The sequence below is a fragment of the Entelurus aequoreus genome, linkage group LG15, assembly GCF_033978785.1.
Source record: "Entelurus aequoreus isolate RoL-2023_Sb linkage group LG15, RoL_Eaeq_v1.1, whole genome shotgun sequence".
Taxonomy (NCBI): Eukaryota; Metazoa; Chordata; class Actinopteri; order Syngnathiformes; family Syngnathidae; genus Entelurus; species Entelurus aequoreus.
Window position 1 is genome coordinate 27,722,368 of NC_084745.1, and position 19,283 is coordinate 27,741,650.

The 19,283-nt window shown below is 43.0% G+C and overlaps 2 protein-coding genes across 6 annotated transcripts in view; one reads left to right on the forward strand and one right to left on the reverse strand.

The window, feature by feature from the left end:
* The first annotated feature begins 1,348 nt into the window (after positions 1 to 1,348).
* LOC133629987 (uncharacterized) lies at positions 1,349 to 4,230 on the forward strand. Its single transcript, XM_062021169.1, has 2 exons — positions 1,349 to 1,520; positions 1,752 to 4,230. Exon 2 carries the CDS (start codon positions 1,919 to 1,921, stop codon positions 2,834 to 2,836), a length of 918 nt encoding a protein of 305 aa, XP_061877153.1. The 5' UTR covers positions 1,349 to 1,520; positions 1,752 to 1,918; the 3' UTR covers positions 2,837 to 4,230.
* LOC133629986 (uncharacterized protein K02A2.6-like) overlaps positions 3,696 to 19,283 on the reverse strand; it is a 37,630-nt gene continuing 22,042 nt past the window's right edge. The window contains exons 1-12 of one of the 5 annotated variants that reach the window (XM_062021167.1): positions 12,423 to 12,741; positions 6,670 to 6,711; positions 6,506 to 6,580; positions 6,374 to 6,400; positions 6,065 to 6,255; positions 5,745 to 5,862; positions 5,499 to 5,590; positions 5,306 to 5,383; positions 5,144 to 5,216; positions 4,904 to 5,044; positions 4,630 to 4,700; positions 3,774 to 3,952 (exon numbers count right to left, since the gene is read on the reverse strand). In XM_062021167.1, the coding sequence (XP_061877151.1) occupies positions 4,694 to 4,700; positions 4,904 to 5,044; positions 5,144 to 5,216; positions 5,306 to 5,383; positions 5,499 to 5,590; positions 5,745 to 5,862; positions 6,065 to 6,227 (672 nt within the window). In that variant the 5' untranslated portion in view covers positions 6,228 to 6,255; positions 6,374 to 6,400; positions 6,506 to 6,580; positions 6,670 to 6,711; positions 12,423 to 12,741 and the 3' untranslated portion in view covers positions 3,774 to 3,952; positions 4,630 to 4,693. The other 4 variants (XM_062021168.1, XM_062021166.1, XM_062021164.1 and 1 more) reach the window with 4 other exon arrangements.

The following is a 19,283-nucleotide window of genomic DNA, read 5'->3' on the forward strand; positions in this document are numbered from 1 at the left end:
GCACATATCGACACGCACGTACGGGCAAGCGATCAAATGTTTGGAAGCCAAAGCTGTACTCACCGTAGTGCGTCTGCTATCCAGCTCAAACACAACCTCCTGGTGTTGCTGTAGTCCGCCGCTAATACACCGATCGCACCTACAACTTTCTTATTTGCAGTCTCCATTGTCCATTAAACAAATTGCAAAAGATTCACCAACACAGATGTCCAGAATACTGTGGAATTTTGTCGAAGAAAACAGAGCTTTGTGTATTGTGTCCAATAGGGTCCAAACACTTCCGTTGACCTCGCGACGTCACGCGCATACGTCATCCTCCAAAGGCGTTTTGAACCGGAAGTTCCCCGGGAAATTTAAAATTGCACTTTATAAGTTAACCCGGCCGTATTGGCATGTGTTGCAATGTTAAGATTTCATCATTGATGTATAAACTATCAGACTGCGTGGTCGGTAGTAGTGGGTTTCAGTAGGCCTTTAAGCAGTGGCTCTTTGTTGTTATATACCAGGAAACCCTGGTATATAAGAATATTTTAGTAGTGTGCATGAGAGCGTTTCAGTAGTGTGTGTGAGAGAAAAACATTTCAGTTGTTTATGTGAGAACATTTCAGTAGTGTGTATAAGAGTGTTTCTGTAGTGGGAATGAGAGTTTTTCAGTGGTGTGTGAGAGTAAAACATTTCAGTTGTTTATATGAGAGCGTTTCAGTAGTGTGTATAACAGTGTTTCAGTAGTGTGTATGACAGTGTTTCACAGTGGCGTGCGGTGAGGTTCATGTCAGGTGAGGCACTGTAATGTTTGTAGGTGTGCTTTGTTGCTAGTTCAATATTGAGACGGTTAGATTGATTTGGATGCTTTTATCATCAACCTCGCTTGCATGCACCTGTCTCATGGATCAGGCGTAACTGTTCTCACATTGTCCACTAGTGCGTGATGACGTCATCACGCAGCCAGCGTATATCTAAATATCACATCACTCTTTTTTTTTCTTTTTTTTTTTTTTTAAAGACAACCTGTCTATCAAATGGACACTAACACAGGTTCTCATACAACTTAAGTTATTCTTGTACACTTAAAATTACTGCCTTGAAATCACAAGTGTGGACACTCAAAATATCAACATCATATTTCACATTGCATACACTGGTTGATGCAGAACATATGCTAAACATTCATAAACACAACCTGGCTAAACAAGATATTGAAAGGATATATTTTCTTTGCGTGTCTCCGTAACTCTAAACAGTCCATTCATAGTTGTGTTGTCCTAAAGTCAATTGTTAATATTCTTTACATAATTACTTGATAATATGTTCCGTATTGCTGACTGCAAGGCTTTAATTTGGAGCTAAAGTTGTTTATATTTATTGTATATGCTATAATCGGTAAACAGCAGTTAGATGATGTCACTTCCGCTAAATTACTTCCGGTTGGTCGACTTCGTTCGAAAGCAAGTCATACATGTTGCGGTCTTCTGTGGTTCTTTCTGTTGCCATCCTACACAAAGCAGCGAAGAAGCAATGCCGTAAGTTGTCTTTAATAAGTTAACAACATGTCAGACACGTTAAAAAGTGTAATAGTGCCGATATGTTAAATATAATTGTCGAACTAGATACAATGTGTTCAAGTCATTCAGACAGACGGGAGTCTCCCTCTGCTGGACATTTTGGGACATTATAGTTACATTTTCATATGTCATTGTTGACAAATATGTACAGAGACAATAAGTGTGTTTGTGTCTCTTTGTTCTTTTTAGTTTTTCACCATCTTGTCTATGAAGAATTGTCAAAAGTAAATGGTCAAGCTTACAACGATGTTCTCTTCATTGACTCCGGTTTGGCTTGGTGTTGAGTGGCGTTTCTACACGTCTCACGAGAACACTAAAGTGAAAAAGGCACGTTTCGGCTGCCCTACGGTATCAACATGGCGACAAGTCACAGTGGAAGCAGCAAAACGTCAGTATCCACAGCAAGCGCAGCTCTTGTTAGAGCTAAAGCAGAAGCCGCCAAAGTGCGAGCGTCATACGCAAGCCAAGAAGCTAAGCTAAAAATGGAAGAAGCTAAGCTAAAACTGGAAAAGGCTCATAATCAATTAGAAACAACGAGAATAAGCACAGAATTAGAAGTGCTTACACTACAACGAGAAGCAGATGCAGCTGAGGCGGAAGCTCAAGTATGGGAGGAGGCTACGGCAGCACAATCCACAGGCGATGACAGGAAAACTGAATCTGAAAAGGCAAAAATTGAACGCACCAGTGAATACGTTCAATCACAGATCGACCTTCAACAGCTGTTGGCATCACCAGCTGCCTTGTGTCCAGCAATAAATAAGCAACCGTGTCCGTTAACACAAGCTACCATCAACGCCTGGCATCTGAATGAAAATACTCCATATATGCAACCCAGTCCTAATAAAACAAACTTTAAGAGCGATAAAGAATCCCACTTTTCCACACCAAACTTAAATAAGCCAGTTAAAGCTACGACAAACTTTGAAGAAAAAAGACAACCTGGCTCAAACATACATGCTCCGCCCTATGTTCCCCGACAGTTTCCACAAGCCAGCATGTCGTCTTCAGTTGAATCGTTGGCCCACTATTTGGCAACACGAGATCTCATCACCTCAGGACTGTACTACTTCGCCGATAAACCAGAAGATTATCGCGCATGGGAGTCGTCATTCACTACAGCGGTCAGCGGTGCTCACCTCACAACAACTCAAGAACTAGACCTCATGACAAAGTGGCTTGGTAAGGAGTCTGGAGAACATGAGACGCATCCGCTCAATGTATGTAAACCATCCAGAACTGGCTCTACACAAAGCATGGGAGAGACAGCGTGACTGTTATGCTGCTCCTGAAATCATTGAAAAATCACTATTTGATCGGCTGGACAATTTCCCCAAAATTTCTAATAAAGACAACGCTAAGCTACGTGAACTGGGAGATTTGCTCATGGAAATTCAAGGTTTCAAGGAGGACGGCTATGTCACCGGCTTGTCCTATCTGGATACGTCACGAGGAATTAGGCCTATTGTGGACAAGCTTCCTTATAGCCTTCAGGAAAAATGGACGTCTTCTGGGTTTTTGTACAAAGAACATAATACCCACACAGCAAAAACACTCCGCGGCGGATCCCCCGCGCAGGTATCGCGCTTTCCGGAACGGAACCGCGAAACGGACCCGCATCGGCGTCCATTTGCACTCAGGAACGTATCCGCCGCGGCGGCGGGTAGCTGATCCGCCGTGGCGGCGCGCTGCATCCGCATCGCACCCATGATCAAAGCCTTATTTCCGCGGCGGGTACGCCGTGACGGCGCGCTGCATCCGCTCCGTACCCATGATCAAAGCCTTATTTCCGCGGCGGGTGCGCCGTGACGGCGCGCTGCATCCGCTCCGCACCCAAGATCAAAGCCTAACCTCCCGCCGCGGACCAGCAACGGACTCATAAAAACCCTGGCTCATCTGGCCGTTTTGGACCCCTTTATCTTATTTTCAAAATCCCTTCTGTGCTTGCTGTAGGATAAAATAGGAAACTAAAAAATTCACTAAGCCCTACTACAGCAATATAGGCTTACATATGCATTGCCTTGTATTTTTAAACTAACAATATTGTCAATAGGCAGAAACAGAAAATGGTCAATACACTCTATAAAGTAAATATATATAATATATATTTAAAAAGTAAATATACATATTTAATCTATTAGGCTACAACTTCAAGGAAACACTGCTCCATGCACAGCTAACATATCAGAAAATGAATAACTGGTGAATGACAAGAAGTCCAATAAAAGGTTGTTTATTTATACATATACATCTTTATTCCTCCTGAGGAGGTGGAAGCGGGACTCGTCTCCTCGTTGCCCGATCCCCCGCCAAGTTGAACCACCTGATGGCGTGTTTGGTGACCTCAGCGTCCGTGGCTGACCTTGTCAACACATTTTTACTCACAGCACCTGTAATCAAACAAGATTACAAGACAGATATGTTTATGTTTATGGTAGGAAGCATCCAAAGCCAAGTATGCTTACACAATACAAAATATGTGATAGGTATTAAGGAGATTACATTTGAAAAAAAAAAAAAAGACTTAAAGTTACTGGAGGTGGTTAAAATAAGGTGCGTAAACTATGAATTTGTGATCAGGGTATAGGTGTGCAAGACATCCAAAATGTTTAAACAATATCGTTATTTGGTTCCTTGATCAGAGTACTTGTTTGGCTCTGTTGGATGACGGCGGCTGGGGGTTGGGGGTGGGGGGCATAAATAAATATCCATAACCCAACTTTGGGAGGTTGACATTGTTTTCTTATTATATTTGTACTATCATTCTATGTTTGTATTCGTGTAGGCCAGGGGTGTCCAAAGTGCGGCCCGGGGGCCATTTGCGGCCTGCAGGTCATTTTTTAACGGCCCCAGGGCACATTTTTTAAAAATACGATCGAAATAAATAAAAAACATTAAAAGTGGTATTTAAAGAGCAAACGGGTGAAATGTAACAAGAAAATGTAGCAATGTTTACTCTAATCACACAAAGCTGCCATGTAGGCTGTTTCTTTCTTTAAAAAATAATAATGAATCAAAATCAATGTCATTATGAATTATTGACCTATTCAAGGCTTAAGAAGTTTACCTTCGCAATCAGCTGGTCTTGGTTGTGCTTAATAGTTTCCAGCAGGCTAAGGATCTGGATTACCTCAGGCGCTGTTGACAAACAGCAGTATAAAATTAACATGTTTCAGTGTTTATCCTCATTACTCATAATCCTGACATTAGCTATTGACCTTAGTTAATGACAAAAGTTATTGACAAAGTTTGAAGAAAATATGTGATTGCTTGTAAATTTGAATTTTTTCCAAAATTTGGGGCACAGAATGACCATCCGGTATTTGTCAGTTATTGCTCACCAGAGCAGGAAATGTTGTCGGCCATTCTTCCCCCTCGCCATGTTGGCCTGTAGGCCAGGCTGGATCCAGGCTCCTGGGTCTGCCACATGTTGAGGGCTGCTGGTGAGGGGGGTGGAGGGAGTCGAGGAGGGACTGCCGTTCCTAGTGAGGTGGGCATTGTGAGAGAGCCATCAGTTAACCATGACTGGTAATACCCAAGGGGCCTATCTATACACTAATAATTCAGAGTTCAGTCCCTACCTTGTGTAACTCTGCATGTTTAATGCAGGTGCTGGTGAAGGCATATGAATGCGTCCTTCCCCATGGTGAGGTGCTAAGGGAGATAAATTGGTATTAAATGGTAGTGATCTGTTAACCATGGTTACTGGATGCTGAGATATTATTTCAGAGATCAGTCCTTACCTAGAAAGTTATCTCCAGTTGAGGAGTCAAGTTGACAAGTACTCATGACTCTTGCTGGCACTCGGCGAGACGGTGGAGCTGGGAGAAGGGATACAAGGAGAGGGGAATATCTTTAGCACTAAGAATGTTAACCATATCTTTAATATTAATGTGGTGGTTTTGTTGTTTTCGATGTTAAGAGATTATTCCTTACTCTGCCTGTGCAATTGGCTTGCCAACCCCAGAGATGTGAGGTCACTATTTCCCGGGTCTTCTTCGCTATCATCTGAGTCCCCGAGACGATGGCTGTTGGGTAACCATATCATTAGGATTATTGCAATACCAAAATTGCCAAATATACATATAGTACAAGCATCTCTGGTCTATTTTTGAATGCTACCGGAAATAACCTTCCTATTACTGTAGAAACATGACAAAAAACAAGACGGAACACACTTACACTGGCTTCCTGTTCCTTTTTTCTGGCAGCTCCTCGTTCTCTGCCTCAGATTGCAGGTCTGAGGTGTTGCAGCCCTTTCCATATTGTTGCATTATTTTTAATGCGTCTTTGTAGTTGTCTAAAATTGAATATGTTAAAATGAACATGAGTTTCAAATTAGCTGTAGAGCTGAACATAATATTATTATTATTGATGATGATAAATCAGGTCTCTCTCTTACAAGAGACCTGGTCAGAACATAGACACAATAGGTTATTCCAAGCATAAAGAGAAGCAACTATGACGTTATTTTTAAACAAGAAGATTATGAATTTGCATACCACAAGTTCGGACAACAGAAACGTCAAATCTTGGCCAGTTTGGCTCATGCTGCTCCTCATTTAAAGCGGCCCTTTCAATTCTGTCGGTGTTTTTATAGCTGGGCCAGAAAACCATCCTATCATCATACCATCCACTTGGGACAACCGCAATGTCCCTGTTCATTATAAATTTAATCAGATGAAAAGGCACCCTTAATGTAGAAAGAAAGAAAAGGGGTATTTATTCATCGTCAAAGGAACAACGTGGACAAAAGCATGCACAGGTGTTAGTGTATACAAATAAGCAAGTAAGATGAGCTGAGATTTTACCTGAATGGTGCCCCAAGGTGGTAAGAACTATAAGAAAGGTAAAAGTACAGGTCATAATAGTCAGAACTTCAGCTCAATCGTAAAGTAGGGTTTGAAATTATGGGTGTAGTGTATACAGAGATCAGTCCCTACCTTGTGTAACTCTCTGCATGTTAAATGCATGTGCTGGTGAAGGCATATGAATACATCCTTCCCCATGGTGAGGTGCTGAGGGAGATAAATTGGTATTAAATGGTTGTGATCTATTAACCATGGTTACTGGATGCTGAGATATTATTTTAGAGATCAGTCTTTACCTAGAAAGTTATCTCCAGTTGAGGAGTCAAGTTGACAAGTACCTTGAAATCACAAGTGTGGACACTCAAAATATCAACATCATATTTCACATTGCATACACTGGTTGATGCAGAACATATGCTAAACATTCATAAACACAACCTGGCTAAACAAGATATTGAAAGGATATATTTTCTTTGCGTGTCTCCGTAACTCTAAACAGTCCATTCATAGTTGTGTTGTCCTAAAGTCAATTGTTAATATTCTTTACATAATTACTTGATAATATTTTCCGTATTATAGACTGCAAGGCTTTAATTTGGAGCTAAAGTTGTTTATATTTATTGTATATGCTATAATCGGTAAACAGCAGTTAGATGATGTCACTTCCGCTAAATTACTTCCGGTTGGTCGACTTCGTTCGAAAGCAAGTCATACATGTTGCGGTCTTCTGTGGTTCTTTCTTTCTTTCTACACAAAGCGGCGAAGAAGCAATGCCGTAAGTTGTCTTTAATAAGTTAACATGTCAGACACGTTAAAAAGTGTAATAGTGCCGATATGTTAAATATAATTGTCGAACTAGATACAATGTGTTCAAGTCATTCAGACAGACGGGAGTCTCCCTCTGCTGGACATTTTGGGACATTATAGTTACATTTTCATATGTCATTGTTGACAAATATGTACAGAGACATTAAGTGTGTTTGTGTCTCTTTGTTCTTTTTAGTTTTTCACCATCTTGTCTATGAAGAATTGTCAAAAGTAAATGGTCAAGCTTACAACGACGTTCTCTTCATTGACTCCGGTTTGGCTTGGTGTTGAGTGGCGTTTCTACACGTCTCACGAGAACACTAAAATAGTCATGCAGATAGGCTGGAGGATGCCTGTGCTGCCTGACTGGATATCTAGGCGATGTAGGTGCTGGTTCTGGGTGATCATTGCCATCATTAGGATCAGGATCCAGGTCGTAGTCGAGTGGTGGCAGTTGGTCTTGCTGCGCCATGGGATGGATCTTCTTGAAGAACGAACTGTTCCTAGTGATGGTATGGCCATTCCGTTCAGCTGTCACCATGGAGCCTTTCACGTTAGTGACTGTGAGGGGTTCCTTGCTGTACGGTGTTGTGAACTTGCACAATGTCACCTGGCTTGATGTAAGATGGTGCTGCATGTCGTTGCTCATCAGAACGGTACTTCATTTTGGCTTTTTCCTCAGTGTCCCTTTTACGCACTTCTTCATCAGCACTAATGGTTGCTGAGCAGGCTGATGGTATCTTTGTATTCATGCGTCGTTGGAACATCAACTCGGCCGGAGATCTTCCTGTCGTGCAGTGTGGTGTAGCTCGGTACTCACGTAAGAAGATGTTTATTTGTTGCTTCCATGGGATGCCTTGCATCGGAGCGATACGAATCACCTTCCCAATCGTACGCATGAATCTTTCTGCTGTCGCATTTGCTTGTGGCCAAAGTGGTGTTATTTTTCTGTGATGGAATCCCATGTGTTGAGCAAACTGGGAAAACTGGGAACCATTAAATGGAGGTCCATTGTCTGTCTTCACGACACGTGGTATCCCAAACATTGAGAAGATGTTATCCATGCGGGGTATCACCACACTAGACGAAATTGCATGTAGAATGTCCACTACTGGATACCGTGTGTAGTCATCTACAATCACCATCAGGTATTCTCCGGATGGGAGAGGTCCATAGAAATCTGCACTTACTGAATGCCATGGTGACTCCGGTAGCTTGGACATTTTGAGTGGCTCAGTCCTGGTGACTGGAGTGTTAGCCTGACAGGCTAGACAGGTTTTGATGATTGTCTCTGCTTGTTGATCAATGCCTGGAAACCACACTTTTTCTCTGAGCAATACCTTTGTCTTGGCAATGCCTTGATGGCCTTCGTGAGCAAGTTCAAGGACATGGCGTTGTAGAGATGATGGAATTACAATTCTACAGCCTCTGAGTATGAGGTCCTCGCTTGCTGACAGTGTGAGTTCATTTCTGACATGTCTGTACTGCTGAAGTGTAACAGCATGCGGCACTTTGTCAGTGATTGTGTGCCATGAATTGTTCTTAATATGTGCACCGACCTGTTGCAGAATGTCATCTTTCAGTGTCTCTGCTTTGATGTGGTCCAGCATCATTGCCTTGGGCGTAGCCAACTGCGATATGAAGTTGGCATATCTTGGAAGCTCTCGTGTTTCTGGAAGTCTGAGATGTAAGCGGATGTCGAGACATATAATCAGCAGGATTGTCAGCTCCCTTCCTGTAGACAATCTTAAAGTCGTAGGGTTGAAGTCGAAGTCCCCATCGCTCTATCCGGGCAGGTGGCTTTGACTTTGGGTTGTTCCATATCAGCTCCAACGGTTTGTGGTCAGTCACAAGGGTAAACTGATTACCGTAGAGGTATAGGTGGAAATGCTCACAGCTCCAGATAATCGCTAGGGCCTCTCGTTCTGTCTGCAAATAGCGCCTTTCGACCTCCGTCAGTGCCCGACTGGCATACGCTATGACATGCTTCTCTCCCTTGTCTGTCTGAAAAAGAATCGCACCCAAACCACATGGGCTGGTGTCCACAACAAGTTCAGTGTCCTTATTTTGATCAAAGTAAGACATGGTAGTGTCACTAGTGAGGCGCTCTTTGAGTGCTTGTAGCGCAACTGAATGCTCAGAACCCCAAGTCCAAGGTGCTCCTTTCTTGGTGAGCTCTCTGAGCGGTGCAGTAATGGTAGAGAAGTCTTTGATAAACCTGGAGCAATAGTTTGCCATGCCGAGAAGGCTTCTGATCTCGGCAGGGTCTTTGGGGTCTGATGCTCGATGTATAGCTGCCACTTTGCGAGGGTCAGCTGAGATGCCGTCAGCTGAGAAGATGAAGCCAAAGAATTCCAGTCTTTGCTTGTTAAATTCACACTTGTTGCGATTCAGTGTGAGGCCGCTTTCTTTGAGTCTGCAAAAAACTGCTCGCAAAGCATCGTCATGGGCTTTCTGGGATGAGCCGTACACAATGATGTCATCACTTAAATTCTTGACACCAGGGATGCCGTGCAATACATGACAGATGGTGTTCTGGAAGACTTCAGCAGCCGACGATATGCCAAAGCTCAGTCTTTTGTACCGTCTCAGGCCTAGGTGAGTTGTAAAGGTGGTGATGTAACGGCTATCCGGATGTAGCTCTAGCTGATGGTAGCCTTTGTTGAGGTCCAATTTTGAAAAGATACGTGCACCGTTTAGTTCATGGATCACGTCGTCCATCGTGGGCGTGAGGTGACGTTCACGTTGTATTGCCACATTTGCTTGACGCATGTCAACACAGATCCTTACTTGATCCGGGTCTTTAGGCTTAGGTGGGGTAACTATTGGAGAGACCCAAGGTGTCGATCCGGTCACTCTTTCGATTATGTCGTCCTCTTCCAGCTTTCGTAATTCCTTTTCGACCTTCTGTCGGATGTGGAATGGCACCCTTCTGTGTGGTTGAGATGTTGGCTGTACATCTGGGTTAATGTGTAGCTTCACACTGAAATCTTTGAGCTTTCCTATCCCAGTGAACAGTTCTGGATAACTGTCAATCAGGTGATCTGACACACTCCTGATGGTGGGGTCCACAGCATTTACAATATGGATTAATTCAAGCTTACTTGCTGTGTCATAGCTCAAAAGAGAGTGTCCACTGCCCTTCAGCACATAAAAGGTTGTTTGCATGTTTCTGCCCTTTACTTTCACACAACACTCAAAACACCAATAATAGGCAAAGCATGTTTGGACCCATATGAAAAAATCTTGATTTTGGCCGCACTCATTTTTGGCTGTGGCTTGAGCATATTGTATATGTTTTCACTAATAATGTTAACTGCTGCTCCAGAGTCAATCAACACTTCAACTTGCACATCATTGAGCAGTATGTGTGTTCTGGGGTGTTTGGGGCAGGCTTCACCATTTACTGAAAATACATACTGATCATCACTGCTTGATGAATCCCTGCGTGTACCACAGTCTGATGCAGTCACTCGATTTACACGTCTTGTGTTTTCCTGTTGTCCAAATGTGGTGTATCTATTGTGATCATGACGTATATTTCTGTCTTGAGCTGATTTTCTTTGATTTGAGTGGCATACCTTTGCAAAATGGTCTGGTTTTCCACATGCATTGCAGTCCTCGCCTTTTGCTGGACAGTCTCCTCTGTGAGGATATCTCCCCCCACAGTTTCTGCATTCAGTGTCTTTGTTATAATTTTTATTTCCCCTCTGATCACTTACTTGTGGTTTATACTTGTGATCAAGTGCGTTAACAGCAGTAGATGCACCTTGTTCTATGCTCTCTGCTTGCTGTTCTGATATTTCTAACATTCTCCCAAAATTCAGCAGCGCTTCCAGCGTCATTTCATGGTCTCTGAGCGCCCTCCTGCGGATTTTCGAGGAAGTGCAGCTCTGAATGAGCTGTGCTTTTATTTCACTGTCCATATCGATAAATTCACAGTCTTTGGATAGCATGCGTAATCTCGTGTGATATGTGTCCAGATTTTCTCCCGGTTGTTGTGTGGCTTTCCTAAACTTGTACACAAGATATTGAGTGTTTTTCTTAGGGGTGAAGTATCCATCAAGTTTCGTTTTTGTTGTTTCAAAATCATCATCTTCGCCAGCAAGCGTGTCATATATGTCATGCACACGTTCCCCAGCTAAGTGCAGAAGCAAAGCCCTTTTTCTTCCATCATTCACAATGTTCATTGCAACTAGAAAGTTGTCAAATCGTTGGATCCACTTACTCCATCTTGTCCCGACAGAAGTTGGATCCATCTCCGTGTCAAACGGCAGGATAGCGGCATGGCTTGCTATGGCAGAGTTCAGCATTTTTATTTTTACCTTGCTAGTTTCTTAGCATCCACTGTAAGTGCTAACTGGTTAGCTTTTAGCTTTATAACTCACGTTGCGAGTTGTGAATGTTCAGCATCGGAACTTCCTCCTTTCCTTTTGGACAGTCTTCACGCGAATATCCATTTGAGTCCTCGTCGCCACTGTAATGTTTGTAGGTGTGCTTTGTTGCTAGTTCAATATTGAGACGGTTAGATTGATTTGGATGCTTTAATCATCAACCTCGCTTGCATGCACCTGTCTCATGGATCAGGCATAACTGTTCTCACATTGTCCACTAGTGCGTGATGACGTCATCACGCAGCCAGCGTAAATCTAAATATCACAGGCACTGCATCATCACAGTCAGATTTACAAACATATGAACCCTAAATAGTATCTTATTCACCATGTGATTGGCAGCAGTTAACGGGTTATGTTTAAAAGCTCATACCAGCATTCTTCCCTGCTTGGCACTCAGCATCAAGGGTTGGAATTGGGGGTTAAATCACCAAAAATGATTCCCAGGCACGGCGCCGCTGCTGCCCACTGCTCCCCACTGCTCCCCTCACCTCCCAGGGGGTGAACAAGGGGATGGGTCAAATGCAGCTGGACAAATTTCACCACACCTAGTGCGTGTGTGACAATCATTGGCAGGGGCGCCGAAAAGGAGGGGGGGGGGGGGGGGGGGGGGTAAAGGAGACGGATTCTAGGGGCCCATGATGGAGGGGGGCCCAGGGAGGCCCCTAATGATGATGAAATTATAATACAGAAAAAATAATGGGTGTCCTGTAAAGATTATTTTCATGGGGCCCAAAATCCCTAGCGGCGCCCCTGATCATTGGTATACTTAACTTTAACTTTACACTTACAAATTGTAGCACACAAAAAAGCACATTTAATAAAAAAAAACGTTATTATGGTCTTACCTTTACTTATAAGTGCGGGAACAGTGGTGTTCCTGTTGGAAGAGTTGTGAATGAATGAAATATGAAATCCGCGCTGCTGTCTGCAGGTGTACCTAATGTTGTGTCCCTGTTCACGGCTCCTCCGGCGCGCCGCGCGAGCATTGTTGTTTTTGCACTTTTTGGCTTCTTGTTAAGTGACTTTTTTTGGGTGGATTCGGTCTTGCACGTGGAGGGTTTGGGTGTGGGCTTTGGTTGGTGTGGTGCTCCCGTCGGGGGTGTATTCTGCGGCGGAGGTGCTTGGCACCAGGAGGCGGGGTTATGAGACGAGCCTCCAGTTTTATGATCGCTCAGCACAATAAATACATTACACACATACAGTTGTTGACAAACTACACTGTACATTATATACCTCAGCTAACTAAACTATGGAAATGTATAATATAATTTATATAGCAATACAGTCTCACTGCACAGAAGGCCAGCAGTTAGCCGAGTCATTGCGCACAATCCATGTTGAGGCACAAATCAGTGACGTGCCTCAACTGGCTGCTGATCACCGCACCGTCTCTTCTCAGTATTTGAACGGCAAATGTGAAAATAAAAATAAAAATAATCTAAAACTGGTGAAGTTAAATGGAAAATAACTTTAGTATAATCACTGGATACATATAACAATTTAATTAATTTTTTTTCTTTTTACTTTTTTTTTTCTTTCCATGATGGCAGGTGAGGCCGTGCCTCCCCTGCCTCTAGTGACCGCACGCCACTGGTGTTTCAGTAGTGTGAGAGAAAAACATTTCAGTAGTGTGTATAAGAGTGTTTCAGTAGTGTGTATAAGAGTGTTTCAGTAGTGTGCATGAGAGTGTTTCAGTAGTGTGTGTGAGAAAAAAAATATTTCAGTTGTTTGTGTGACAGCATTTAGTAGTGTGTATAAGAGTGTTTCAGTAGTGTATGAGAGTGTTTCAGTGGTGTGTGTGAGAGTGTTTCAGCAGTGTGTGTGAGAGAAAAAACATTTCAGTTTATGTGAGAGCATTTCAGTAGTGTATGTAAGAGGTAATTCTGAATAATGTCCCTAACGGCCAGTCATACCCCTTATACTTCTTCCTGCTCTGTCTGTGTTCTGTATTGCATATTAGTGTCTTCCTCTTGAACTCATGTCTTAATGTAATTGCCACTCTTTAAAAATATTTTCTTAAATTATGATTCTCAAAATCCATTGGTTCTTATAGAGCCCACGGGCCATAGTTTGGACACCCGCAAGACTGGCAGGATTTCAATAGAAAAACTACCCGGGCGGGGTGTTTTAATATTACAGTCAGCCAGGTGGCATTTTGTCACCATCCTGTAGATTTCATGATTAATGCAACCCAAACCAATATTTCTGATTGATTACAAAGCTTTAAACAGGTCGTCACAGAAGTAAACTATGTAGGAGATGAACTTTCACATACTCTAATAATAAATTATAATAGTTATTAATTACATATCAATTACTTTATTATAATATGTACAGACACGCATACATACGCACATTTATATATACACATACACATTGACACAAACACTCATATATATATATATATATATATATATATATATATATATATATATATATATATATATATATATATATATATATATATATATATATATATATATATACACTACCGTTCAAAAGTTTGGGGTCACCCAAACAATTTTGTGGAATAGCCTTCATTTCTAAGAACAAGAATAGACTGTCGAGTTTCAGATGAAAGTTATCTTTTTCTGGCCATTTTGAGTGTTTAATTGACCCCACAAATGTGATGCTCCAGAAACTCAATCTGCTCAAAGGAAGGTCAGTTTTGTAGCTTCTGTAATGAGCTAAACTGTTTTCAGATGTGTGAACATGATTGCACAAGGGTTTTCTAATCATCAATTAGCCTTCTGAGCCAATGAGCAAACACATTGTACCATTAGAACACTGGAATGATAGTTGCTGGAAATGGGCCTCTATACACCTATGTAGATATTGCACCAAAAACCAGACATTTGCAGCTAGAATAGTCATTTATCACATTAGCAATGTATAGAGTGTATTTCTTTAAAGTTAAGACTAGTTTAAAGTTATCTTCATTGAAAAGTACAGTGCTTTTCCTTCAAAAATAAGGACATTTCAATGTGACCCCAAACTTTTGAACGGTAGTGTATATATATATATATATATATATATATATATATATATATATATATATATATCATCATCATCATCATCATCGGCGGTCACTCGAAGAGAGTATGACGATCCTCCTGGTAGGGGGGTATCCCTTTATGGAGGATGCCTGTGCGTGACTTGGTTTAACGTGGTGAGACTGGTGCACAGACAGTCACCACACGATCCTTGACAGATCCGGGTCAGGGTCCAGTTGCATGGAGTCCAAGACGACTGGGGACCCTTTTCTGCTGCAGCCTTCATCCGCCATCCCAGCCGTTGTGACGCTCCATAGGGTTAGCAATCATCCTCCGCCTGTTCCATCGTTGAGGTCTTGGGTTGTTATTTCCCCATAACTGGGCCCACATGGATGTGGGGGTGCCTTCTTTCACCATCGCAGCCGTTGTGGTGGTTCTTACATCTACCGTCTTCCACCTGCTCCGCCGTATCCCTGGATAAGGGGCATTTAGATACTAGGCCTTTGCCAAGGGCCACCTGGAGTAACAGTAGTAAAGGGGTTAACCTCCTAGTGGCCCAAGACCCCTTAGAGGAGCCTCCACTGCCGGATGCACTTTAACGTCATGCCCAGGACAATGTATGTATATATATATGTATATATATATATATATATATATATATATATATATATATATATATATATATATATATATATATATATATATATATATATATATATATATATATATGTATATTTATATATATATATATATATATATATATATATACATACAGTGTATATATACACACATACATACATATATACATACATACATATATATGCATATATATATATATATGTATGATTTCATCACGAGACTTCCCCCCTCTAGAGGTAACACCACAATCCTCACCATCATCGACAGGTTTCCCAAGGCTGCACACTTCATACCATTGTCCAAACTCCCATCCTCTGCTGAGACCATGGCCCTGCTGGTCCAGCATGTGGTCAGGATTCACGGGATCCCCTCCGACATTGTGGCCTGAATGTGGCCCTCAATTCATTTCTCGGGTCTGGCAGGCCTTCTGCAAGGGGATCGGGGCCATGGTCAGCCTGACTTCCGGCTACCACCCCCAAAGCAATGGTCAAGCAGAGAGGGCCAACCAGGGGGTGGAGACTATGCTGCGCTGTATGGCTGCTCAACAGCCCAACTCCTGGAGTAAATTTGTTCCATAGGTGGAGTACTCTTTTGACTCCATGACCTGTGCAGCTTCTGGTATGTCCCGTTTGAGTGCTGGCTGGGGTTTCAACCTCCCTTGTCAAGGTGGCAGCTCCTTCCACCCGGGCCCACCTGAGACGATGCCGCAGAGTGTGGAGGTCCGCCTGCGCTGCCCTATTGAAGGCGTCTGAAAAGATGTGTCGCAACGCAAACCGGCGGCGCATTCCAGCTCCCGACTACCAGCCCGGACAGCAGGTGCTGCTTCGGGCCAAGGACTTCCACCTTCTGATTTCCTCCCAGACGCTTTCACCACGTTTTGTTGGACCTTATACGGTCAAATCCAAAATCAACCCTGCCGCAGTACACTTGGACTTTCCACATTCAATGAGATCTTACCCTGTCTTTCATGTCTCCCAAATCAAGCCAGTAATTAGCAGCCCCCCCCCCCCCCCCACCACCCCTGCTCCTCCTCCTCCTAGGGTCCTCGAGGATGGGGACCATGTCTGGACCGTCAAGGAGATTCTCAGGGTCCGGCGACAGGGGAGGGGATGGGTCTACCTTGTGGACTGGGAGGGCTATGGACCTGAGGATAAATCCTGGGTACCGGCCTCTTATATCGCCGACCCATACCTTATCAAAGACTTTCACAGGGCTCACCCCGAGGCACCCCGAAGCTCACCTGGAGTCTCGCATAAGAGGAGGATCCTGTTATGGGTCACACCATGAATTGATTAACGTGGACCACGACTTAAACAAGTTGAAAAACGTATTCGGGTGTTACCATTTAGTGGTCAATTGTACGGAATATGTAGACTAGAGTCTATCCCAGCTGCATTTGGGCAGGAGGCGGGGTACACCCCGGTCAAGTCGCCACCTCATCGCAGGGCCAACAAAGACAAACATTCACACTCACATTCACACACTAGGGCCAATTTAGTGTTGCCAATATTATGCTTGAATATTCTACAAGTAATCCTTCAAGGCCTTCTAAATCGTAACAGTGCCCTGGCTAAATGAGCAAGTGAGCATGTATGGGACACTTCCCTGAACAGGTTCTCGCTCAATCGCACGGACTGTACACTGACCGGGGGCTAGTAAGCAGCCCAGGACGCCCTCTCTTGGTTGCTTTGTTGGGTCTGCTCCTGTCCAACCCCAGCAAACGATGGCGTGGAGCACCGCTGAGGCCACCGCGGTGTAAGTGGTGTAAGAAATTGTGTTTTTGTTTCGTTCCTTGTCTGTGAATGTTGCAATCATATGTGCGCAACATATATTATTTTCAGCTAATTTTTTGGTTTTTATTTGTGTTTAACTTTCGAAGCTGTATAAAGAAATGGCGCCGCTGAAGTGCCAGCTGGTTGCATTACCTCTGTGCTCTTTAATGTCGTTTATGTCCTTCGATGTTTCCCTCTTGTTTTCATGCGTTTTTACCTTATAAAACCAGTCGTTACAATTGTCTCCCCGCCGATTGCTCTGGTAGAAAATCAGATCCGTGAGGCTGGATTATTGGGGGTAACAGGCATGCAGCAGGGAGGAAGAAACGAGAACGAAATTCTCCAAGAACGTTGCCATCTCGTATTCGGTAGTCCCGAGTCGTGGCTAAACGACAAATGGCGAACCATGCTTACATCACAGGTATACCAGAATAACCTAGTGGGAATCGTTGTCGACGAGGTTCACGTCACGTATAGATGGTAAGTTAAAAACCTTACAATTGTCACTAATGTGTCTTTATTTTATTTGAAACAATGCTGACTGACATCGCACAATCATAGTGTCCACATCGATCGTCTACTGACATTGCTGCGTTGTTTCAGTAAATGTTCTCTAACTTTTTGCTCTGTCGTTATCCAATATGTCAGCTGTTCTGTTTTGGATTTCCCAACGTCGCTCTCATCAGCACTCAGTGGCCTAGTGGTTAGAGTGTCCGCCCTGAGATCGGTAGGTTGGAGTTCAAATCCCAGCCGAGTCATACCAAAGACTATAAAAATGGGACCCATAACCTCCCTGCTTGGCACTCAGCAACAAAGGGTTGGAGTTGGGGGTTAAATCACCAAAATGATTCCCGGGCGCAGCGCCGCTGCTGCCCACTGCTCCCCAAGGGGATGGGACAAATGCAGAGGACAAATTTCACCACATCTAGTGTGTGTGTGACAATCATTGGTACTTTAATCTTTAATCTTAATCACGGGTTGATTTCAATGTGAGTGGTTGAAGTAGCACGTCATTCAAGATAACGGACAAGTGGTTTATCCAATCACATACAATTATTTTTTTTACAAGGCCACGCCTTCTGAAATACATCTCCTTTTGAGAAGTCCCAGATCCTTGTGTGGAGCTCAGCGAACTACAAGGATCTGGCAAGAGTCAGGTTACAAATAAAGTCCATCCTATATCCCATCCTATATTATCCTATAAGTTGCTAGTTAATGTTGTCACAATGAGAGGTGTACACATTTCCAACCAACACCTTAAGCTTCAATTTAATGCAGCAATGACTTTTTAAAGATATTTAGTGATAAGCAAACGGCAATGGAGTAACTGACCCCATCCCCTACTTAATAAATGCAGTATCGCATCTGGCCACTAGAGTTTGCTCATGCACCATCAATTGGAATTAGGCTCCACTCCTTTTTTATCTGGAATCTGACACACACTCTGCTTCCTATTGCAACCACACACTTTTGAGTAAATGGCCTGCTATTTGTACAATAACTTGATCCAGCAGGCCTTTATGGATGCACTAAAAACCTGAGTATAATTTATTTTGTTACGCCCCCGTTTTGCTTTTATGCTTATTTTCTGATATTCAGCTTATTGAGACCCATTTGCATGCATATATATGCTGTAGGCCACTTGGAGGGACTTTTCAAGCCATTCTGGGCGGGCATGAATCCTCGTTGGCACTGTCATTCCATCCTGAATTGGGTGAGGCTGCTTTTCTAAACCCACATTTGACTTAAGATGCATGCTTGTGGCCTCCCTGTGACATTTTTGCAAACCTGACAGGAATAAAATGGAAAGAAAGGAAAACTTTTTGTCGTTTAAAGGGTCTGCTTTCAGGATTTCGCTCACCGGCGTTATTATATTAGTGGGTATTAAGTGTAAAGAATTGTACATCAGAAACATAAGTGGACTGAGCATCATTCCAGCTCAGTATTTTGATTAAAACCAGATCAGGTCAAAGCAGGCACACATGAAATACTAACTCAGTGAATGGATTTGAAGGTTTTCTAACATCAAAATGTCTCACATTTTCAGATCACTATTTCATGTAAATTAGAAACAGTACTACAGAAAGTATGCACGCCCCCGCCATCCCCAAAATATGAAAACCTTTTTTTCCCCCCTTCTTTTGGTACAACCACAGCAGTCATGCAGACAGATGTGAACACACAAATGGACACAGTTATCCTCTACCGCCGCTCTTAAAACAACCACACAGCAGTTTATAGAAACATGATGCCCTGACCATAAAAGAACGTGTGTGTGTGTGTGTGTGTATGTGTGTGTGTG

Excerpts from the sequence above, each read along its gene's own strand:
- LOC133629987 (XM_062021169.1), top strand. The coding sequence starts at position 1,919 with ATGGCGACAAGTCACAGTGGAAGCAGCAAAACGTCAGTATCCACAGCA.